At 47.2% G+C, this 19,368-nt stretch overlaps 1 protein-coding gene across 2 annotated transcripts in view; it reads right to left on the reverse strand.

Annotated features, from left to right (window-relative positions):
• Positions 1–19,368, reverse strand: part of VCL (vinculin) — a 341,576-nt gene that overhangs the window by 158,493 nt on the left and 163,715 nt on the right. For both annotated transcript variants that reach the window (XM_075349103.1, XM_075349102.1), the window contains exons 7-8: positions 12,389–12,479; positions 9,274–9,421 (exon numbers count right to left, since the gene is read on the reverse strand). In XM_075349103.1, the coding sequence (XP_075205218.1) occupies positions 9,274–9,421; positions 12,389–12,479 (239 nt within the window). The remainder of the gene's footprint in view (positions 1–9,273; positions 9,422–12,388; positions 12,480–19,368) is intronic.

Here is a 19,368-nt window from a genome sequence, read left to right on the forward strand (position 1 = left end):
CGGCAGGGACGGCTGGACCTCATTCAGCAATATCGAGAGGCTGAGAGAGCCGAGCGCCAGGCCCAGGCTGAGAGAGCTGAGCGCCAGGCTCAGGCTGAGAGAGCCGAGCGAGAGGCTGAGCGAGCCGAGCGAGAGCGCCAAGCCCAGAGAGACCATGAATTGAATATCCTCAAAGCCCGGCAGCAGACATCTTCCTCACTAAACGGTGAGTCCAATAATGCCAGCAGCTTTAAGCCCCGACCGGAGCACTTTCCTGTGATGGAAAAGGACGGGAATTTGGACAGCTTTCTGACGGGATTTGAAAAGACTTGCTTGCAGTACCAGTTGCCCGCAACACAATGGGCACAATACTTAACCCCAGGGCTGCGAGGCAAGGCCCTGGACGCGTTTGCCAGTCTCCCTCAAGAGCAGAGTGGAGACTATGGGGCCATAAAGCAGGCCCTAGTACGGAAGTATCAGCTGACTCCGGAGGTGTACCGAAAAAAATTCCGGACTCTCCAGCTCGGACCTCATGACAGCTACAGCGATTTGGAGGGTGGGCTCCAGCGCACCTTTGACCAGTGGATCCAAGGACTGTCCGTTACAACCTTTGAGGAGTTAAAGGACCTCATGGTGAAGGACCAACTCCTACATGTCTGTCCTGTGGAGGTTCGACAGTTTGTTATGGACCGAGAGCCCAAGGAGGCCTCAAAAGCAGCCCAGATTGCCGACGCCTATGTGGGCAACCGTGCATCGGAGGTGCGGAAGCCGTCCACCACTAGCTGGAAAGGGGGTAAGATGACAACTACAACCACCCCTGCCCCTACCAGCCGACCTCCCGTAGGTCCTGTTTCATCCACCAGTGCCCGGCCCACCTCTGACACTCGCAGGTGTTTTTCCTGCAACCTGCCTGGACACCTCAGCTCTGGTTGCCCAGAGAGGCAGAAGAGGAACCCCACATCCAAGGCCCAAGGGCCCACTGGAACTGTCCTTTTGGCAAGGAAGGCGGGTGGTAGGGCCTGCGAAAACCTACACCCCGTCACCGTAGGCGGAACCCCCACTGTGGGGCTCAAGGACACTGGGGCCGACAGAACACTGGTCCGCCCTGAACTGGTACCCCCTGAAAACTTTATCCCGGGAAAACTCCTGACTGTCGCCTTGGCGGGGGGTGTCCACCACTCCTTCCCAATGGCCCTGATTCCCCTCGACTGGGGTGCTGGGAGAGGGTGGCGGGAAGTGGGGGTGGATGAACATCTACCAACCAATGTTTTATTGGGGACTGATCTGGGGCGATTAGTTGCACAATTTCTCCCTGATGATCCTCCCGAATCCAAAAAGTCAGGTGATACAAATGTTGTTGATCAGTCATGTGATGCAAATGTTGTTAAATCATGTGATGCAAATGTTGTTGATAAGTCATGCGACCCGAATGCGGATACCCAGAACGTAATTACAAATGTTGTGCATGGTAATAATGTGGAGATTTGTACAGGGGAACTCAGCCATGCCACGCGGCAGGGTGACGTGGCTGAGGACGACCCCAAGGTAGCAAGTGTCTGTACCGACAGAGATGGAGGCAGACATGAGAACCACGAGGACAGTGGCCAAATGCAGCTGAGCAGTGTCACAGCGGACAGTGACACAGCCAGTAGTACCTGTCAGGCTGATGGGGAAGAGTGGTTATTCCCCGGGGAGACAGCCTTCATCGGTGCTGTCACCCGCAGTCAGAGTGCCCAGAACGCAAATGAAACCCTGCCTTCTGACACCTCTTCACCCAGAGGGATAACGGAACTGGTGATGGACCCAGAGCAGGTCCCAGAGGGTCCCGGTGAGGTTGGAACCTTAACGTCACTTTTGGCTGCCTCTAGCCAAGAGTTTCAGGTGGCTCTACGAACTGATGCCAGTCTAGAGACGTTAAGGGACCTCGCAGAGAAGCCCTCCTCCGAGACCGATAAGGAGAGGGTATTCTGGGACCAGGGAAAGTTGTACCGGGAGACAATTCCCTGTAACCCCCAACAAGAGTGGCTGAAGGAAAAACAGCTGGTGGTGCCTCACCGCTTTAGGAGTGAGTTGCTGCGGATTGCCCATGAGATCCCACTCGCCGGACACTTGGGGGTTAGCAAAACCAAGGCCCGGCTGTCTCACCACTTCTATTGGCCCAAAATGGGGACAGATGTTGCCAACTACTGCCGCTCCTGTATCACATGCCAAAGAGTGGGAAAGTCAGGGCCTGCTCCCAAAGCTCCCCTGATCTCTTTGCCGGTGATAGAGGAGCCTTTCCAGAGGGTCGCTGTGGACATTGTCGGGCCTCTGGCCGTCCCCAGCAGCTCTGGAAAACGGTTTGTCCTTACTGTGGTAGACTATGCTACCCGGTATCCGGAGGCAGTGGCTCTGTCCTCAGTTAGAGCCGATAAGGTGGCAGATGCCCTCTTGACCATATTCTCCCGAGTAGGATTTCCCAGGGAGATGCTTACCGACCAGGGGACTCAGTTCATGTCTCGTCTAATGGAGGCTCTCTGTAAGAAAATGCAGGTGCGGCATCTGATATCAAGCGCTTATCACCCACAGACCAATGGTTTGTGTGAGCGATTTAATGGTACACTTAAGCAGATGCTTAAGATGCTGGTTGAGTCACATGGACGCGACTGGGAGCGGTATCTCTCACACCTGCTGTTTGCCTACAGAGAGGTACCACAGGCCTCAACGGGGTTTTCCCCCTTCGAGCTCCTGTATGGCAGACGAGTCCGGGGGCCTCTTGGTCTGGTAAGGGAATCCTGGGAAGAGGAACTGAATTCCCCAGAAGTGTCCGTTGTGGAGTATGTCATTCGGCTCCGTGACAAGATGCAGTCAATGACGCAGATGGTGCATGAGAATATGACGCAAGCCCAGGCCAGCCAGAAGCGATGGTACGACCAACACGCTCGAGAGCGGGTGTATGAAGTGGGTCAGAAGGTGTGGGTCCTGGTCCCAATGACCCAGAACAAGCTTCAGGCGGCCTGGGAGGGTCCATACCTGGTGCATCAGCGCCTCAATGACGTAAACTATGTGGTCACCATCGACCATGCCAGGAAGAGGCAAAAGGTCTTCCATGTCAACATGATGAAAGCTCATCATGACAGGGAAGCCTTTGCTCTTCCTGTGTGTAGTCTTCCCGAGGAAGGCGAAAGTGAAGTCTTGGTGGACTTGCTCGCCTCAGCCCGGGATGGAGGGTCTATCGAGGAGGCGGCATTCAACCCACAGCTATCCTTGGACCAAAAGTCCCAGCTGCGGGAGGTATTCCGGCCCTACCTGATGACCTTCACGAATGTCCCAGGGAAGACATCCCTAGCCACCCACCAGGTGGACACAGGGAGTCATTCCCCAGTTCGTCAACCCCCATACCGTGTCTCCCTAGAGGTACAAAAGGACATAAAAAGGGAGATCGATGAAATGCTAGTCCTGGGAGTGATCCAGAGGTCCAAAAGTGCATGGGCCTCGCCTGTAGTCTTGGTTCCCAAAAAGGACCGGACAACCCGGTTTTGTGTGGACTACAGGAGGCTAAATGCAATCACAGCACCCGATGCGTACCCAATGCCACGCATCGACGAGTTACTGGATTGCTTAGCCGGGGCCCAGTACCTGACCATCATGGACCTGAGTCGAGGGTACTGGCAGATTCCTATGTCCAAGGAAGCACAGGAAAGGTCCGCCTTCATCACCCCATTCGGGCTGTATGAATCCCTTGTCATGCCCTTTGGCATGAGAAATGCTCCTGCCACTTTCCAGCGATTGGTCGACCAGCTGCTCGAGGGACTAGGAGGGTTTGCAGTAGCTTACCTGGATGACATTGCCATCTTTAGTCCCACTTGGGAGGAACACCTGGGGCACCTGGAACAGGTGCTCAGGCGGATCCAAAGCGCTGGTCTGACTATAAAGCCAGGGAAGTGTCAGATCGGCATGACTGAGGTACAGTACCTTGGACACAGAGTGGGTGGCGGGACCCTGAAACCAGAGCCAGGGAAGGTTGATGCCATCACCTCCTGGCCTACCCCCAAGTCAAAGAAGCAGGTGATGTCCTTCTTGGGTACGGCAGGGTACTATAGGAAGTTCGTTCCTAACTATAGTGCTCTTGCTAAGCCGTTGACGGACCTCACCAAAAAGAAGCTACCGCAAGTAGTCACCTGGACAGATGACTGTGAACGGTCCTTCAGGGCACTAAAAGCTGCCCTCGCCAGTTCCCCAATCCTACAAGCTCCGGACTTCACCCGACGGTTCATAGTTCAGACAGATGCCAGTGCGTTTGGCCTTGGTGCAGTACTCAGCCAGGTAAATGGGAAGGGAGAAGAGCATCCGGTGATGTTTCTCAGCCGCAAGCTCTTATCCCGGGAAGTGGCCTACGCCACTGTGGAGAAGGAGTGCCTCTCTATAGTGTGGGCCCTGCGGAAACTGCAGCCCTACCTATATGGACGCAACTTCACCATAGTGACAGACCACAACCCTCTCAGCTGGCTACATCGGGTGGCCGGCGACAATGGTAAGCTACTGCGGTGGAGCTTGGCACTACAGCAGTATGACTTTACCATTCAACACAGGAAGGGTGTTGAGCATGGCAACGCTGATGGGCTGTCCCGGCAGGGGGATGCCAGCGAGGTAGGCTTAGGAGACGATTGGCAAATCAATCTCCCATGCTACCTCAAAAAGGGGGAGGTGTCATGTAGAGCTGTTGAAGGGACTTCCTCCCCCTCTTCTTCACCAGCCACAGGTCGTCATGGCGATTATCTGATTGGCCTGGAAGCTTAAGGTATTTATGACTTTGGGTGATGGTAGAAGAAAAGCCAAAAGCTGCAGAGAAAGACAATTCTTTGTAATATTGGCGGGAAAACTCCCAAAGCAGGTTTTGAAGTGCGACTTTAATGCTAGAAAGATGAAAAACACATTGCCAGAATCCCTGCGTCGTGCGGAACCCAGCGCACCGTCTCACCTGACGAGGAGATCGACGGAATCACGACAAATTAGTATTGGCCAGTAAAATTGTGCTAGAGGCGTTGTGTTTGGTATCAATGTAACTGTAAAATCGAGATATTAAATATGACGCTAATATCTTTCACCTGTGTGACCCAGGAGCAAAGATATGAAAAACCCTAGAATTATGGAACTTTGTGACCATCTCAAGCCCAGCCCACAAGTGACTGTAAAATGATGTCACAGGCAAGGGGGGCTAGCAAGAGCATAAGAGACAGTTCCTGTCTTTTGGGGCAGTCAGCACGAGGAGGGCATCATGAAGGGTGATGCTGGCCGATTCTAACATCTCTTGGAGCTCCCTCCCTCCATAAGCAGACGTCACTTCTATGGCAGAAGCTTAGTAAGTTTCACGTTTATACCTTTTATTTTAATGTAACTGTTATGCCGTAATGTGTATTGTTCCCTTTTGTAACTTCTTGTATATTCTTTAAACACTGCCTATTTTCGGATTAAATATATAAAAATTTAAGAGTTTCTTTCCTTATGCTTTATATACGAATCCAAAACCCCGAAGGGCCTTATGCTATCTGAAACGGGTTCCCAGCTACCTGTAGAAAGTCTGGGTGGTGGCAGCGTAATTGTTATTGCATAGAATTATTGGAGTGCTATCATTAAGGGTACCGAGGTATATAAATATTCCATTAGCAGGAATCAGAGATATACATTTACCCTTGCTGTGAGACCTCCAATATTTGGCATTATCAGCTCAGCAGCCTCATCTTATGCATTGTCCTGCAGTACCAAAAGTGGCCTGCAGACAAGGGGGGCGCTAGAGAGTAGTCGTGTGTAACAAATCAGTGAACAGCTGCGGATTTCTGAGGGACTTCCCCGGCTGTTCGTGACAGACCCCATTTTGGAAACTAGACCCCTCAAGGTTTTTATCTAGGGGTATAGTGAGCATTTTTAAACCACAGGTACTTTACAGAATTTGACAACTTTGGGCGGTCATATCGAAAATTTTCCTTTTTTGCACAAAAATGTTGCTTTACCACAAAATTTCTTTTTACAGCGAAAACACCAAAAAGTGGACCCAAGGTTTGCTCTCTAATTTCTTATGAGCACAGAGATACCCAACATGTGGCCAAAAACCTCTTTTTGGACAAACGGCAGGACTTGGAACGGAAGGTGCACAATTTGAATTTTGTAAAAGTTGAAATAAATTGTGGGCAGCATGTCGCAATTGTAAGGCGCATAAGCTACCTGTACATCTGAAACCCCCCACAAATTACCCCATTTTGGAAATTAGACCCCTGAAGGATTTTATTCAGGGGTATAGTGAGCATTTTGAATCCACAGGTACTTCACAAAAATGTTGCTGTAGCAAAATTTCTCACTTTTAGGTTATGTGCCCACGATCCGGCGACAGAGCGTCTAGTACACAGTGTCAGCCTTCTTGCAGAGATGTGAGTGTTGTCCACAGGAGAACGCAGTTGCCCGTGACCATTATCCAGGTTCAGGCTGCTGTGGACTTGCGCTCTATTCCCCCCGCGGAGGACACACTCGTCTCCGGAGCATAAATTGACATGCTGAGGCTCAGGAAGCCACGCCGCAGGTCAGTTTATGCTGGAGAGAAAAGAAGCACAGTAAGCAGGAGAGTTCTAAAAATCCTTAAACTGCTGAAATGCCCTTTAATTTAATTTAAGATAGACACCACAGTCTCTACTATTGAAGTCCTTGGTATAGGAGCATATTAAGCTCCATTTTTGGCCACTAATTAGTGCTAAGAGAATAATCCAGTTACCGTAATTGCAACTGTGATTCATCTTTATAATGTTGCAGAGTAGTATTGGGGAGAAGTATTTTTGTATACATACTCCAAGTTTACCAGCGAAACTCTCTATTATATAGTGGCGTGGCAGTGTGTTATACACCCGTATATCTAATGTCAGCTGGTTTTCCCTTTTGTATTAAATTAGTTGGAGATTAAGGATTTGTTTTTTTTATTTTTAATAGTCTACTCCATATACGTACACCAGCTAAATTGTTGGAGAGATAGTGGTAGTCTATCAATTCTTACTTAACATGTGTATTTTGTAGGCTCTTCACTCATTACAGCAGCACTTATTAGTGACTAAGTATAGGGTCTTGGTGAGGGCAAGCCGACATCGAGCAGGGGCGCCAAAACGTCTATTTAGGGTGCCAACCTTTGCGGCTAGGCAGGGAGAGCCTAGGGAATTTGCCCTGGGCCCCGTTCCGTCCATTTTCTATTTTTATGCATGGTTTGTTTTTTTTGCTTTTGTTGTGTTGACATTGGTGTGTTTTTATTGTGACTAGAAAGTAAAATCTTGTAATGGGAATTTCAGCAGTTTTTGGTGTCTAATATCCCTGTTTTTGTATTTGTTTTTTTCTAAAAATCCTTCCACTGAGCTTGTGCTCCACAACGCAGCAAAAAACACTGCGTCCTAAACGCTGCAAACCCTGATTGTGCGCAGTCAGCCTACAAAGCTAGTATGGATGGATGGACGAATGGATAGATAGACAACACATATATAATGTCCCACCCCCTACATATTCTAAGCTGGAACCCTTTAGTGACTTATGTGGCACTAAAGGGTGCTTAGCCTTGTATTTAGCAAAAAAAAATAATTTTAAAAAATGACATTGTCCCCCCCATTTTTGACAGCCAGCTAGGGTAAAGCAGATGGCAGCTTCACCTTGTCTGGTAATCCAAAATTGAGGTCACCCAATGCGGTTTTTTAATTATTTGTAAATAATAAAAACAAAACCTGGGGCGCCACCCAAATTGGATCACCAGCCAAGGTAAAATGGACAGCTGTGGTCTGCTATTCTCAGGGTGGGAAGAGCCATGATTATTTGGCCCTTCCCAGCCTAAAAATAGCAGGCCACAGCTGCCCCAGAAGTGGGTCTTCACCCCAGGTCATCCCGTTGCCCTGGTGCAGTGGCAAACAGGGTAATATATGGGGTTGATACCAGCTGCAATGTCACCTGGCATTAAGTTCAGTAGATAGTGATGTTGTGGCATCTAACAGATACACGACATCACACGTGTGAGAAATAAAAAAAAAAAAAAAAAAATTATTTTAAAAAAAAAAACCCCATTCCCCAACACATTTTCTCCTTCATCAATTTATTTAAAAGAAAAAAAATCTGGTCCGCTGTAATCAATTTTGGAGGTCCCACGACTACTCTGAACCTTCTAGAATATGGGCGTGCATGCTCAGGAAACATATCCACAAATTTCTGGAAGAGCAGGCACTCCATGTGAGGAGTGTGGCTGCAGTGACCTGAGAATAGTGCACTCAAACTACCCCGGTCCAACTGAGGGCAGTGAGTTGCAGTAACCTCATTCCAGAATATGGGGAGCACGCTTCGAGAACTTATCCCTCATTTTCTGGAGGTGCAGACCCTCCATGTGAGAAGTGTGGGTGCAGTGATACTGCACCCACTCTCCCCAGGTCCACAGCACGGCAGTATGAGCTGCAGGAAGCTCAGCGTCACTGAATGCAGGAAGCCATTTGACAGCCACTCTGTGCATGTGGCGCCATCTTTTCAGAAAGAGGAGAGGAGGGATTGCGGGGGATGGACACTGCACAAGGCACTTGGACACCGGGGAACACTGGGGGGGGAGGGGCTATAGGGAGTGACCTGGGCAGGAGTTTTCTGTCATGTGTCATGTCACATGCGAGAAGGGAGGATGAAAGCGGTCGGCACGTCACTAGTGCGGCCACCATCTTAAACGTTTGAGAGGGGGTTGGGGGTCGGGGGGCATTTGGCGACACCAGGAGAACAGAGGGGACCGGGGGAGGAAATTTATCTCCCAGCTGACATGTTTGATCATGCCAGGTGGGGTAGAGAGATACATTTTTTTTACCAGTGCCGCCATTTACTGTAACGTGACCATCTTTATACAGAGTATAACCGTTATCATGTGACCGGGCACCGGAAAAAATGGTCGGAATCATGATCTCCAGCATCTCAGCTACCCCCGGTAGATGAAGCCCCAGAGATTTTCTGTCTCTGGGGAGTGTTACAGGCTTTTTCCTTACCGCCGTTTTAAAATGGCAAAATGGAAGTACCACCCTTTACTATCGCCATTTTAATCTGTACGGCTGTCATAAAGAGGTTAAGGTAGTTTGTTTTCATGGCCAAATGGTAAATAGACCTGCCCACTGATGGTTACACAAAAATATTTTCATATACTTAAATGATTGTGAGGTGGTACGACAATGATCTCATACCAGGAGTCTAAAGACCTTACCTGTGTTCATATATTGGGCACATTTTTGCAATAATACGATTACATTTTAGGTAAAGTTAATTAAAAGTAATAACCTGGCTCTCAGATCAGCTACTTGATCGGTCATCTGGCCTAGAGTCTTGCAGGTCCCCAGGATATCCTTCCTCTCCTTCCCTGCACATAACTCGCCAACCTTCCCAGCTTCATCTATGATCTGGCGCACAGCTTGTTCTCCAGCATCACCTGCACAGAGAAAAATGGACAGTGTAGCAAAAACAAACAGCAAATGCAGAAAAAGCCTACACCACTCCAAAATCCACATAAATGCAGCCTTCGATAAATGGATGCACCACTTTAGCCATTTTAGCATAAAGCTGTTTTATGTAGACATCCTGTGCCCATTTGTCAAATCAGCGGAATATGGACATGGCAATATCATGGCCTTGTAGAATCTCTCTGGGTTGCATGGATTCATGATATGTCACCCATGTGGGGCCATAGAGAATGTGACTGAACTGCCTACATTATGAGAAATTATTTGTAGTTCCTTCTTTCTTGAGGATCCCACTTTAACTGCTGCCAGCAATATACCATGGAAAATGAAGTGAAGGATCCAAATTCTACCCTTCGTCATAGAGATACCCATCTGTATGACTAAGGGCAGAGTTTAGACACGTCAGATCACATGTTCCTGCTTACAAAAAAAACAAAACAGAAAAACAACATTTTTCAAACATTCATTCTTCAATAAAGATTTTAGATGTGGATTTTCCAATCTTTGTTTTTCATATGGGGCCACACTATACTCCCTTATGTCTTGGATCTCACACATACACTCCCTGACAGAAGCTGTCACTTATCCATGTTATGTAAATAAAATCTTTTAACCTGACTTTAAATTCATCCATTGGTTTTATAAATTACTCTTTAGAAAGCTGAAAACCTCCTAAATTTGGTTTAGGTTATGAAAATAAAGTTGCTGCAAAGCTAAAATATTGAACATTTAATGAACACAGAAAGGTCAGATTTTGGCAAGACAAACGTTTTGTCGCCTTGTCATATAATGCACACAATCCTAGTTTACAGTCTCATCTGTACTCCCTAAATGATTGGTTAATTAGTGGGTGTGAATAAAAAGAAATCCAGCAACCCAGACCTTCACTTGAGCTGCAATTGACCTCTGACAACATGCCACAAATCCACCTTGATTATCATAATAATCATTATATCATTGATTATCAAAGCCTTGATTATCAAAAGGATGAAGACCAGATCCACTGCAGAGGTGACTGGCACCTTTAATGTGTCTCAGCGTCAAGTACAAAGAATTAAAGTTTTGAAGAGACTGGAGAGGTTTTTGACAAGCCCAGGTCCGACAGACCCTGCAAGACAATTGCTTAGAAGGAATGTTTGTTGGTTAGAAAATCTAAAGCCAGCCCCTCTTCCACTCCAGTAGAGCTCTAATAGGCCTGGTCACCTCAAGTCCCTGTGTCAACTAGAGCAGTTTATAGGATTCTGTCTCGAATTGGCCTCCATGGTCGAATCAGTGCCCAGAAGCCATCACTAAACAAAAGGCAATTAAAAATCTGTGTGGGATTTGCCAAGTCACACAGCCTGCTAAACAGATGAACGCTGGAAAAGTGGAAGAAGGTGGTGATGAATCTTCAGTTGAATTACACCACAGCCGCAGCAAATACTGCAGGAGACCTACTGAAGCCCGTATGGATCAAAAATACATCCAGAAAACAGTTAAGTTTGGTGGTGGAAAGATCATGGTCTGGGGCTACATTCAGTATGGGGGTGTGCGAAACATTTGCAAGGTGGAAGGCAATATCAATAGCTTAAAATATCAAGAAGTATTAGCTACCTCTTACATTCCCAATCATAAAAGGGGTCAAATTCTGCAGCAGGATGGTGGTCCATCTCATACATCCATCTCTACAACAAAGTTCCTCTTGGCAAAGAAGATTAAGGTGCTCAAGGACTGGCCAGCCCAGTCATCAGACAGGAACATCATTGAGCATATTTGGGGTAGGATGAAAAAGGAAGCTTGGAAGACAAAACCAAAGAATCTAGATGAGCTCTGGGAGGCATGTAAGACTGCATTCTTTGCTATTCCTAATGACTTCATCAAGAAATTGTATGAATCATTGTTGAACCGCATAAATGCAGTCCTTCAAGCTCATGGAAGTCACACAAAATATTAAATACGGCTCTAAAAGCACCACAACTTTATTCACCAATGTTATGCAACATATCTTTGTATTAGAAGTTGAATTTCACATTATTTTCTGTGGGCGACAAAACTTTTGTCTTGCCAAAATCTGACCTTTCTGTGTTCATTAAATGATCAATATTTCAGCTTTTCAGCAACTTTATTTTCCTAACCTAAACTAAATTTGGGAGAGTTTCAGCTTTCAAAAGAGTAATTTATAAAACCAGTGGATGAATTTAAAGTCAGGTTATAAGCGTTTATTTACATAACATGGATAAGCGACAGAACTTCTGTCAGGGAGTGTAGGTATTTTTATCCAAACTGCATACTTCATTGAGGCCATATATGAAAGCATTTTCCCAGCAGAAACATTTGTTCTGGGAAGGACTGGGGGGGAGGGGGTAGAGTACATATGTGGGGGGGGGGGGGGGTCCACTGATCTAAACAGGCTACATTGAGTGCCAAGTGTTCTGACTTTTGAATATTCAAATAGAAGTCCTGCTCTCGTAGTCGCTCATGTCCCTTAGAGGTCCTGCATTCCTATGCAAGTCCCTGAAACAACTCATCTCAATTAGCAATTGAAAAATGAAACCATTAAAAATCTAAATATTGTGTGTTACTTAGAGCAATTATCTCATTAGCTCCATCATCCAAAATCAGCAAACCTCGCCCAATAATCATTTAAGAACCAGAGATACAGAAACGTATGTGTTAATATGAGATGGGTAAAAACCTTCAAGCTGCCCTGGTCCAGACCATGGCAGTCTTCACACATGGGTACCCCTTATGCTTACTAGGCCTTCTGCCTTGTAACACCATGAGACTCAGGGTAGTGCAAGGATGCCGGGCTGAGAATGCCTGGTCCAGCTGCCAAGGAGGAACAGACTGATGACAGACATGGACAGTGCAATTTTTTTTTCCTCAACTATCATTGAAAACATAGAATCAGAAAATGTTTTATAATTCACAGTGGAGCTTTCGGTCGTCATCCTTACCTGGAGGAGCATTAGGGTCCCTCAGCCAACCCTTTGCCTGATTCATTTTAGAATCAATTAGTGCTAGCGCTCTCTTCATGGCTTCTGTGTCCTATCAGTTTAGAAAAAATGCACATGGCTTTTAAAAAAATGTTAATCATTAAGTTAGCATCAATCTAACACAAGCTGACCACAGCAAACCAGTAAAGTCTTGCTTCTCTTTACAGTCCTATTTAACATAATTCGTAAGTTTCCCATTACCACAAATCACTACTGAAATATCATCCAGCTATGCCATGTGACCAATGGCAGCATATGCCTTATACAGGTGTGCTGTCATATCTGAATATACTTTTTAATTCTTAAGTAAAAACAAGAAAAAATGTTTTCCATATGTGCTGCCATATTTAGGCTATGTAAATATTGGCATATTGCTATGTGAGCACAGCCTATACTGTACAGATAGGGACACCTATACCATGTACCCATATGTACTAGTCTATAGTACCATAAGAGATCAGAAGAAATGAATGGAGGGCAAATATCTGGGCTAAAACTTCATCTGTATTAGTAAAATGAATAATATTAGTATAGACACAACACACAATCACAAAAACACAAACTGGATGAGAACCTCCTGGAAAAGAATGTACAACCTGAAAATTCTAGGTATTCCACAAGATGGCAGTGTAGAAGAACAAGTGGAAAATAAATTGTAGCGCCCAATCCCGGCTCCAGCGTGGCGTCCACGCGTGCCTCCGTTCCCAGACCCTGGCAGGGACGTCCTCCCGTCCTCACCTGTCCAGCAGCCATGCAGTCTCTGATCCCTGCGTGGTAACTCCAAGTGTCCCTGCTCCCACACCTCAGTGGGGCGTCCTTCCTCTCACCCATACGGCGGCTCCATTCCCTTCTCTCCTGTCCTGCAGGAATTCAGTAAGTGCTCATAGGGTGCGCTCGCGGCCATGCCCCCTTTCTTAAAGGTCTAGAATCTCATTAGATTCTCAATCAGCCTCCTAGAAATGTTTAAAACACCGGCAAAAAGGTGAAACGGCATGGACCCGCCGCACCATCATGCATTTCATATGGGGTAAATCTTTTCAAGCAAAATGTTTATTAAAGCATTTCTCAGAGGCGGATTTTGGGACCAAACACATTTGTGGAGCCAATTAGTGCTTTATATGCCTTGGCTTTATTTTCTATATATTGTAGTTATAAAGTGATGGAGAGGGGCAGTCGTGAGCAAGGATTGTGGGGTTCACACCCGCCCACAGTACAGACACTGAAGGCAGAGTGGTGTGAGTGGTAGGTGGTGTGGAGGTTGTACCTGCTGACTGCGGCACTTCTGTATCTTCAGCCAGCTCCTCCGACTCCCATTCACTGCCATGGGCCTCGAGCCACGTACGCTCAGTAAGGAGATGACCACCAGCTAAAACTTTCAACACTTTACTACAAAAACATTCGACAGTTGTTTTCCACTTTCTTAGCACAGAGGTCATCATCATCATCCTTCATACAGATTTGCTTCTGTAACTGGCTCGGCTCTACAGGGACAGCCATAATGGGGCGACTTATCCTTCAGTTTCGGATTCATTCCCTCAACATGGCGGCGGATCGTGCGGCTTTGCATATTGGATGGACTCTATTGATGCCCTCCCGCTGCAACTGCGTTCCCTGAAGTAATAGCAGGTGCCAGCCTAAGGTAGGGGCACCCAACTTCTCCTTTTACGTCTCCATGACTTCACTGTAGACGAGCCCCCTTGGAATATCTATGCTTCTCTCTTTTTTCTTTCCTTTTCTGTCTTGTCTCTGTCCCCTCTCCACTTTACTCCCCTCTGCAGCGTTCTGACCTTGGAGGACCTTTCTTGCTTGTCCCTCACACTAAAGGCCACTTTACACACAGAGATAAATCTTTGGCGGATCTGTGGTTGCAGTGAAATCATGGACATATTGTTCCATTTGTACACAGCCATAAACCTGGCACTGATTGTCCACAATTTCGCTGCAACCACAGATCTGCCAAAGATTTATCTCGGTGTGTAAAGTGGCCTTAACTCTGCATCTCCCTGTCTGACTGAAAAAGGAAGCTGCCTTTTCCTATATCATCATTTCCTGTGTTGGTGAGCCACCCTCTCTCAACCCCTGCTGCGTGTCATACTTTATCCATCAAGAAGACTCACTAAGGGACCGGGGCCCCATGACACCTGGTGGCAGCCAGCCGTATTACACAGTAGATATTGTACATTAATACATTTCAATACAATTCACAAGTATAAATATTACAGTTCCATTAGTCAGCATAATGGGGGCTGTAGAACGCTGGTCACCCTATTACACGCACCCAAACTTTAATTTAGTCAGTCCTCTGGCGATGGGAACCGCTCCTAAAAGACATAACATACCATAGAAAAAAAAAACAAAAAAAAAAAAACATTTTAACATGTCACCTACATTCAAGATTAATAACAGGGGTGCGTGTTCTTTTCCAGGAGCTGTAGACCTGTCCGGCCCTCTAAGGGAAGAAAAAAAAACAAACTCGCAAACATTTAAAAAAAACAGTCCTAAAACACTTATTCCTCTCATTCGCCTGTCATGGGGAGGACCACGCTACAATTGTCCATTTCGCTTAACGTAACCAAACAGTGGGGATGCTGTACTTAAAACAAGGGGAAAAGAAACAACTCAAATAGTCCTGGAGGCCTAACGTTTGCTATAACAATCATCCAGTTTCTGTTTCCACTCCAGCGATCCCACCAGCAACCTGACCTGGCAGGGATCGCTGGAGCGTGGCTACACAAGTTGCTGGTGAGCTCACCAGCAACCAGTGACAAGCCCCCAGCGCCGCGTGGAAGCTGCTGCGCTTGGTAACTAAGGTAAATATCGGGTAACCAACCCGATATTTACCTTGGTTACCACCGCACGGAGCTACACGTGCAGAGAGCAGGGAGCAGCGCACACTGAGCGCTGGCTCCCTGCTCTCCTAGTTACAGCACACATCAGGTTAATTACAGGATGTGTGCTGCAGCTACATGTGCACAGAGCAGGGAGCAGCGCACACTGCTTAGCGCTGGCTCCCTGCTCTCCTAGTTACAGCACACATGGGGTTAATTTCCTGATGTGTGCTGTAGCTACATGTGCACAGAGCAGGAGCCGGCACTGACAGAGAGCGGGGAGGCTGGTATCAAAGGTAAATATCGGGTAACCAAGGACAGGGCTTCTTGGTTACCCGATGTTTACATTGGTTACCAGCCTCCACAGAAGCCGGCTCCTGCTGCCTGCACATTTAGTTGTTGCTGTCTCGCTGTCACACACAGCGATCTGTGCTTCACAGCGGGACAGCAACAACTAAAAAATGGCCCAGGACATTCAGCAACAACCAACGACCTCACAGCAGGGGCCAGGTTGTTGCTGGATGTCACACACAGCAACATCGCTAGCAACGTCACAAAAGTTGTTCGTTAGCAGCGATGTTGCTAGCGATGTTGCTTAGTGTGACGGGGCCTTAAGTGTCGCAGGACAAGGTCCACGGGGCAGGGTTCCTGAGAGTTGCAGGGCAAGCCCTGAGCTGAGGGCACCATCCTCCTCCAGCCCCAAAGGCTCACAGACTCCCCACATCCACCAGGGCGGAAAAACACATAGTTCTGGATCAGTCTGGCCATGAGGAGCATGTCCCATCCCTTAACAACTCAAACCTTTAGGCCTCTTCTGGCCACTTCAGGGCAACATCCCTCAGCCCAACTTAGGCTCCTCCACCTCCAACTTCACAGATGATCCTTGCGGCAGGCCCGATAACCACCAGCAGCTCCTGACTATAGCAGCAGAAGTATCTTCTCCAGATCTACTGCGCTTCCAGCCTCTGCCATGCTCACCGCTCTCTCGTCTTCTCGCTCCACTCTGCGTGTTCTGCAGCACTGAATCCTCACTCCAAGATGGCCCCGGCCAGCATGGTCAGGCGCACTTCCTGCGTTCTAGGGCCCGCCTCTTCCGGCACCAGAGCCCTGTCACGTCATGCTTCCATCTTTGGCCACACCCACAGCCACGCCTCTCGCACAAGCTGGGCTGTACTCACCAGTCAGCATCTCTTCAGTTTCTGCGCCCGCCTTCTCTGCTGGGCAGGACCCTAATCTTCCACCGGACTCCTCTTCGGTGGATGCCTCCAGTGTTCTGACCCTGGAGGTCCTTTCTTGCTTGTCCCTCACACTAAGGGTACCGTCACACTTTAGCGACGCTCCAGCGATCCCACCAGCGATCTGACCTGGTCAGTATCGCTGGTGCATCGCTACATGGTCGCTGGTGAGCTGTCAATCAGGCAGATCTCACCAGCGACCAGCCCCCAGCAACACGTGGAAGCGATACTGCGCTTGGTAACTAAGGTAAATATCAGGTAACCAAGCACTTGGTTACCCGATATTTACCTTAGTTACCAGCGCACACCACTTAGCGCTGGCTCCCTGCACTCCTAGCCAGAGTACACATTGGGTTAATAAGCAAACCGCTTTGCTTATTTACCCGATGTGTACTCCGGCTATGTGTGCAGGGAGCCGGGACTGGCAGTCTGAGAGCGGCGGACGCTAGTAACGAAGGTAAATATCGGGTCTTCGCTTGGTTACCCGATATTTACCTTGGATATAGCTTACCGCAGGCTGTCAGAAGCCGGATCCCTGCTTCCTGCACATTCAGATCGTTGCTCTCTCGTTCTCAAACACAGCGATGTGTGCTTCACAGCGGGAGAGCAATGTCCAAAATATGAACCAGCACTGTATGTAACGAGCAGCGATCTCACAGCAGGTGCCAGATCGCTGATCAGTGTCACACACAGCGAAATCGCTAATGAGGTTACTGGTGCTCTAGCGATGTCGCTATGTGAGAAGTACCCCCTAACTCTGCATCTCCCTATCTGACTGAAACAGGAGGCTGCCTTTTCCTATATCTCTTTCTGTGCTGGTGAGCCACCCTCTCTCTTAACCCCTGCTGAGCTGTCACTCCCCATCTATCCCTTCTCTCTAAGGGACTCTAGGCCCATGATACCTGGTGGCAGCTGGCCATATTACACAGGAGAGATATCGTACATTAATACATGTCAATACAATTCTCAAGTATAAAGACTACCGTTCAATTAGTCACCATAAGGAAGTGGGGGCGGTAGTACACTGGTCACCCTGTTACACTGTCTCTCCATGACAACATGTAAATATTTATTTTGTATTTGTGGTTAAATACTGCCATCTAGTAATAGACATTGAATTTAAGGGTGTACATGGGCTTGACAGGATGTAAATACATGGGCTCTGATTGAGCCTTTATGCTGGAGAAATGGAGAGGGACAGGGGCAGAATAGGAAAAGGACACCAAATAAGTCTTATTTATGACGTTTCATGTTCCTTACACCACAAATCTTTTCTGTAGTCCTTGAATGGAGTAAGATTTGTGGCACAATGCATGACTGATCAAGAGGCATGCATCTCTTCATTAAGCAGGAGCATCTGACCCCTATATACCACTCATCAAAAGTGGCATGAAAATCATCTAGCTAGATCAGAGGTCTCAAACACGCGGCCCCCGAGGCTGCTTGTTGCGGCCTGCAGACCCCCTGACAATCGCAGCTCTATGCCGGGAGTCGGCACCAGCAGGACTTTACTATTGAATAATTTACGGTGCCACGCAGAGCAGCTGTCTGTATTATACCAATAGCTGCTAGCCACCAATCAGATGCAAGGAAATTACGATGTATGATGTCACCTCCTTGCACCTGATTGGCCTGCAGTAGCCATTGGTGTAACGCAGACAGCTCCTCTGCGCGGCACCGCAAATTATTCAATTGTAGTAAAGTTCAGAGTGCTGAGATCTCCTCGCGGTGTTCTCCCTAGGGAGGGCATGCGGCTCTGCAGCCTAAATTCACATGCTGCAGCCTCTGCAAGCCGCATTGCAGTTTTCACTTCGGGCCACACGAGCACAGTGGGCATGGGATTTCAAAAAATCCCATCCACTATGCTTGTGCTGTACAATGCAGCGTTTTGGACGGAGCTGAAACATGCTACAACCAAAACGCTGCAAAACCCTGATCATATGCACGCACCCTAATAAGAGGGAACGATGAAAGGATGGGCACAATACTGCAGAGCACAATACTACAAGGATGGGCACAATATCACAATGATGGGCACAATACTACAGGGCACAATACAAGGATGGGCACAATACCACAAGGATGAGCACAATACTACAAGGATGGGCACAATACTACAAGGATGGGCACAATACTACTGAGCATAATACTACTGGGCACAATACTACTGGACAAAATACTACAACGATGGGCACAATACTACTGGGCATAACACAAGAATGGGCACAATACTACTGGGCATAATACTACAAGGATGGGCACAATACTACAAGCAGGAGCATCTGACCCCTATATACTTATCATAAGTGGCACAATACTACAACGATGGGCACAATACTACAACGATGGGCACAATACTACAAGGATGGGTACAATACTACTGGGCATAATACTACGATGGGCACAATACTACAAGGATGAGCACCATACTACAGGGCACACAGATGGGGACATTACTACAAGATGTTGGCTAAGATTACTATATAATGCTGCCAATTTTAAAACAATATTACAAAAAGGTGATATAATTCAAAATAAAAGCATGAATTTTATTTTATTTTTTTGCCATTAAAAATGCTGTTTTATACATAACTAAACAAAAAAAGTGCAGGTTTGTTATAATAAACAAGCAAAAAATGTTCAAAAAAGTGATCCAAAGAGGTATAGAAAAAAAAACATGAATTCATTAAAAACATCACTTTGTCATGCAAAGAATGCGGCTCCTCTCAATTCTTTTTCTCTATATGTGGCCCATACACTGAGCTGCTGAGTTTGAGACCCCTGAGCTAGATAAATTAGAGCTTCAATTTTTTTTCCACTTGTGGTCATACACTGTCATTTTGTGGTAGACATTGAATTTGCAGGGTATACATTCTTG

Source organism: Anomaloglossus baeobatrachus, chromosome 5 (genome assembly GCF_048569485.1).
Source record: "Anomaloglossus baeobatrachus isolate aAnoBae1 chromosome 5, aAnoBae1.hap1, whole genome shotgun sequence".
NCBI lineage: Eukaryota > Metazoa > Chordata > Amphibia > Anura > Aromobatidae > Anomaloglossus > Anomaloglossus baeobatrachus.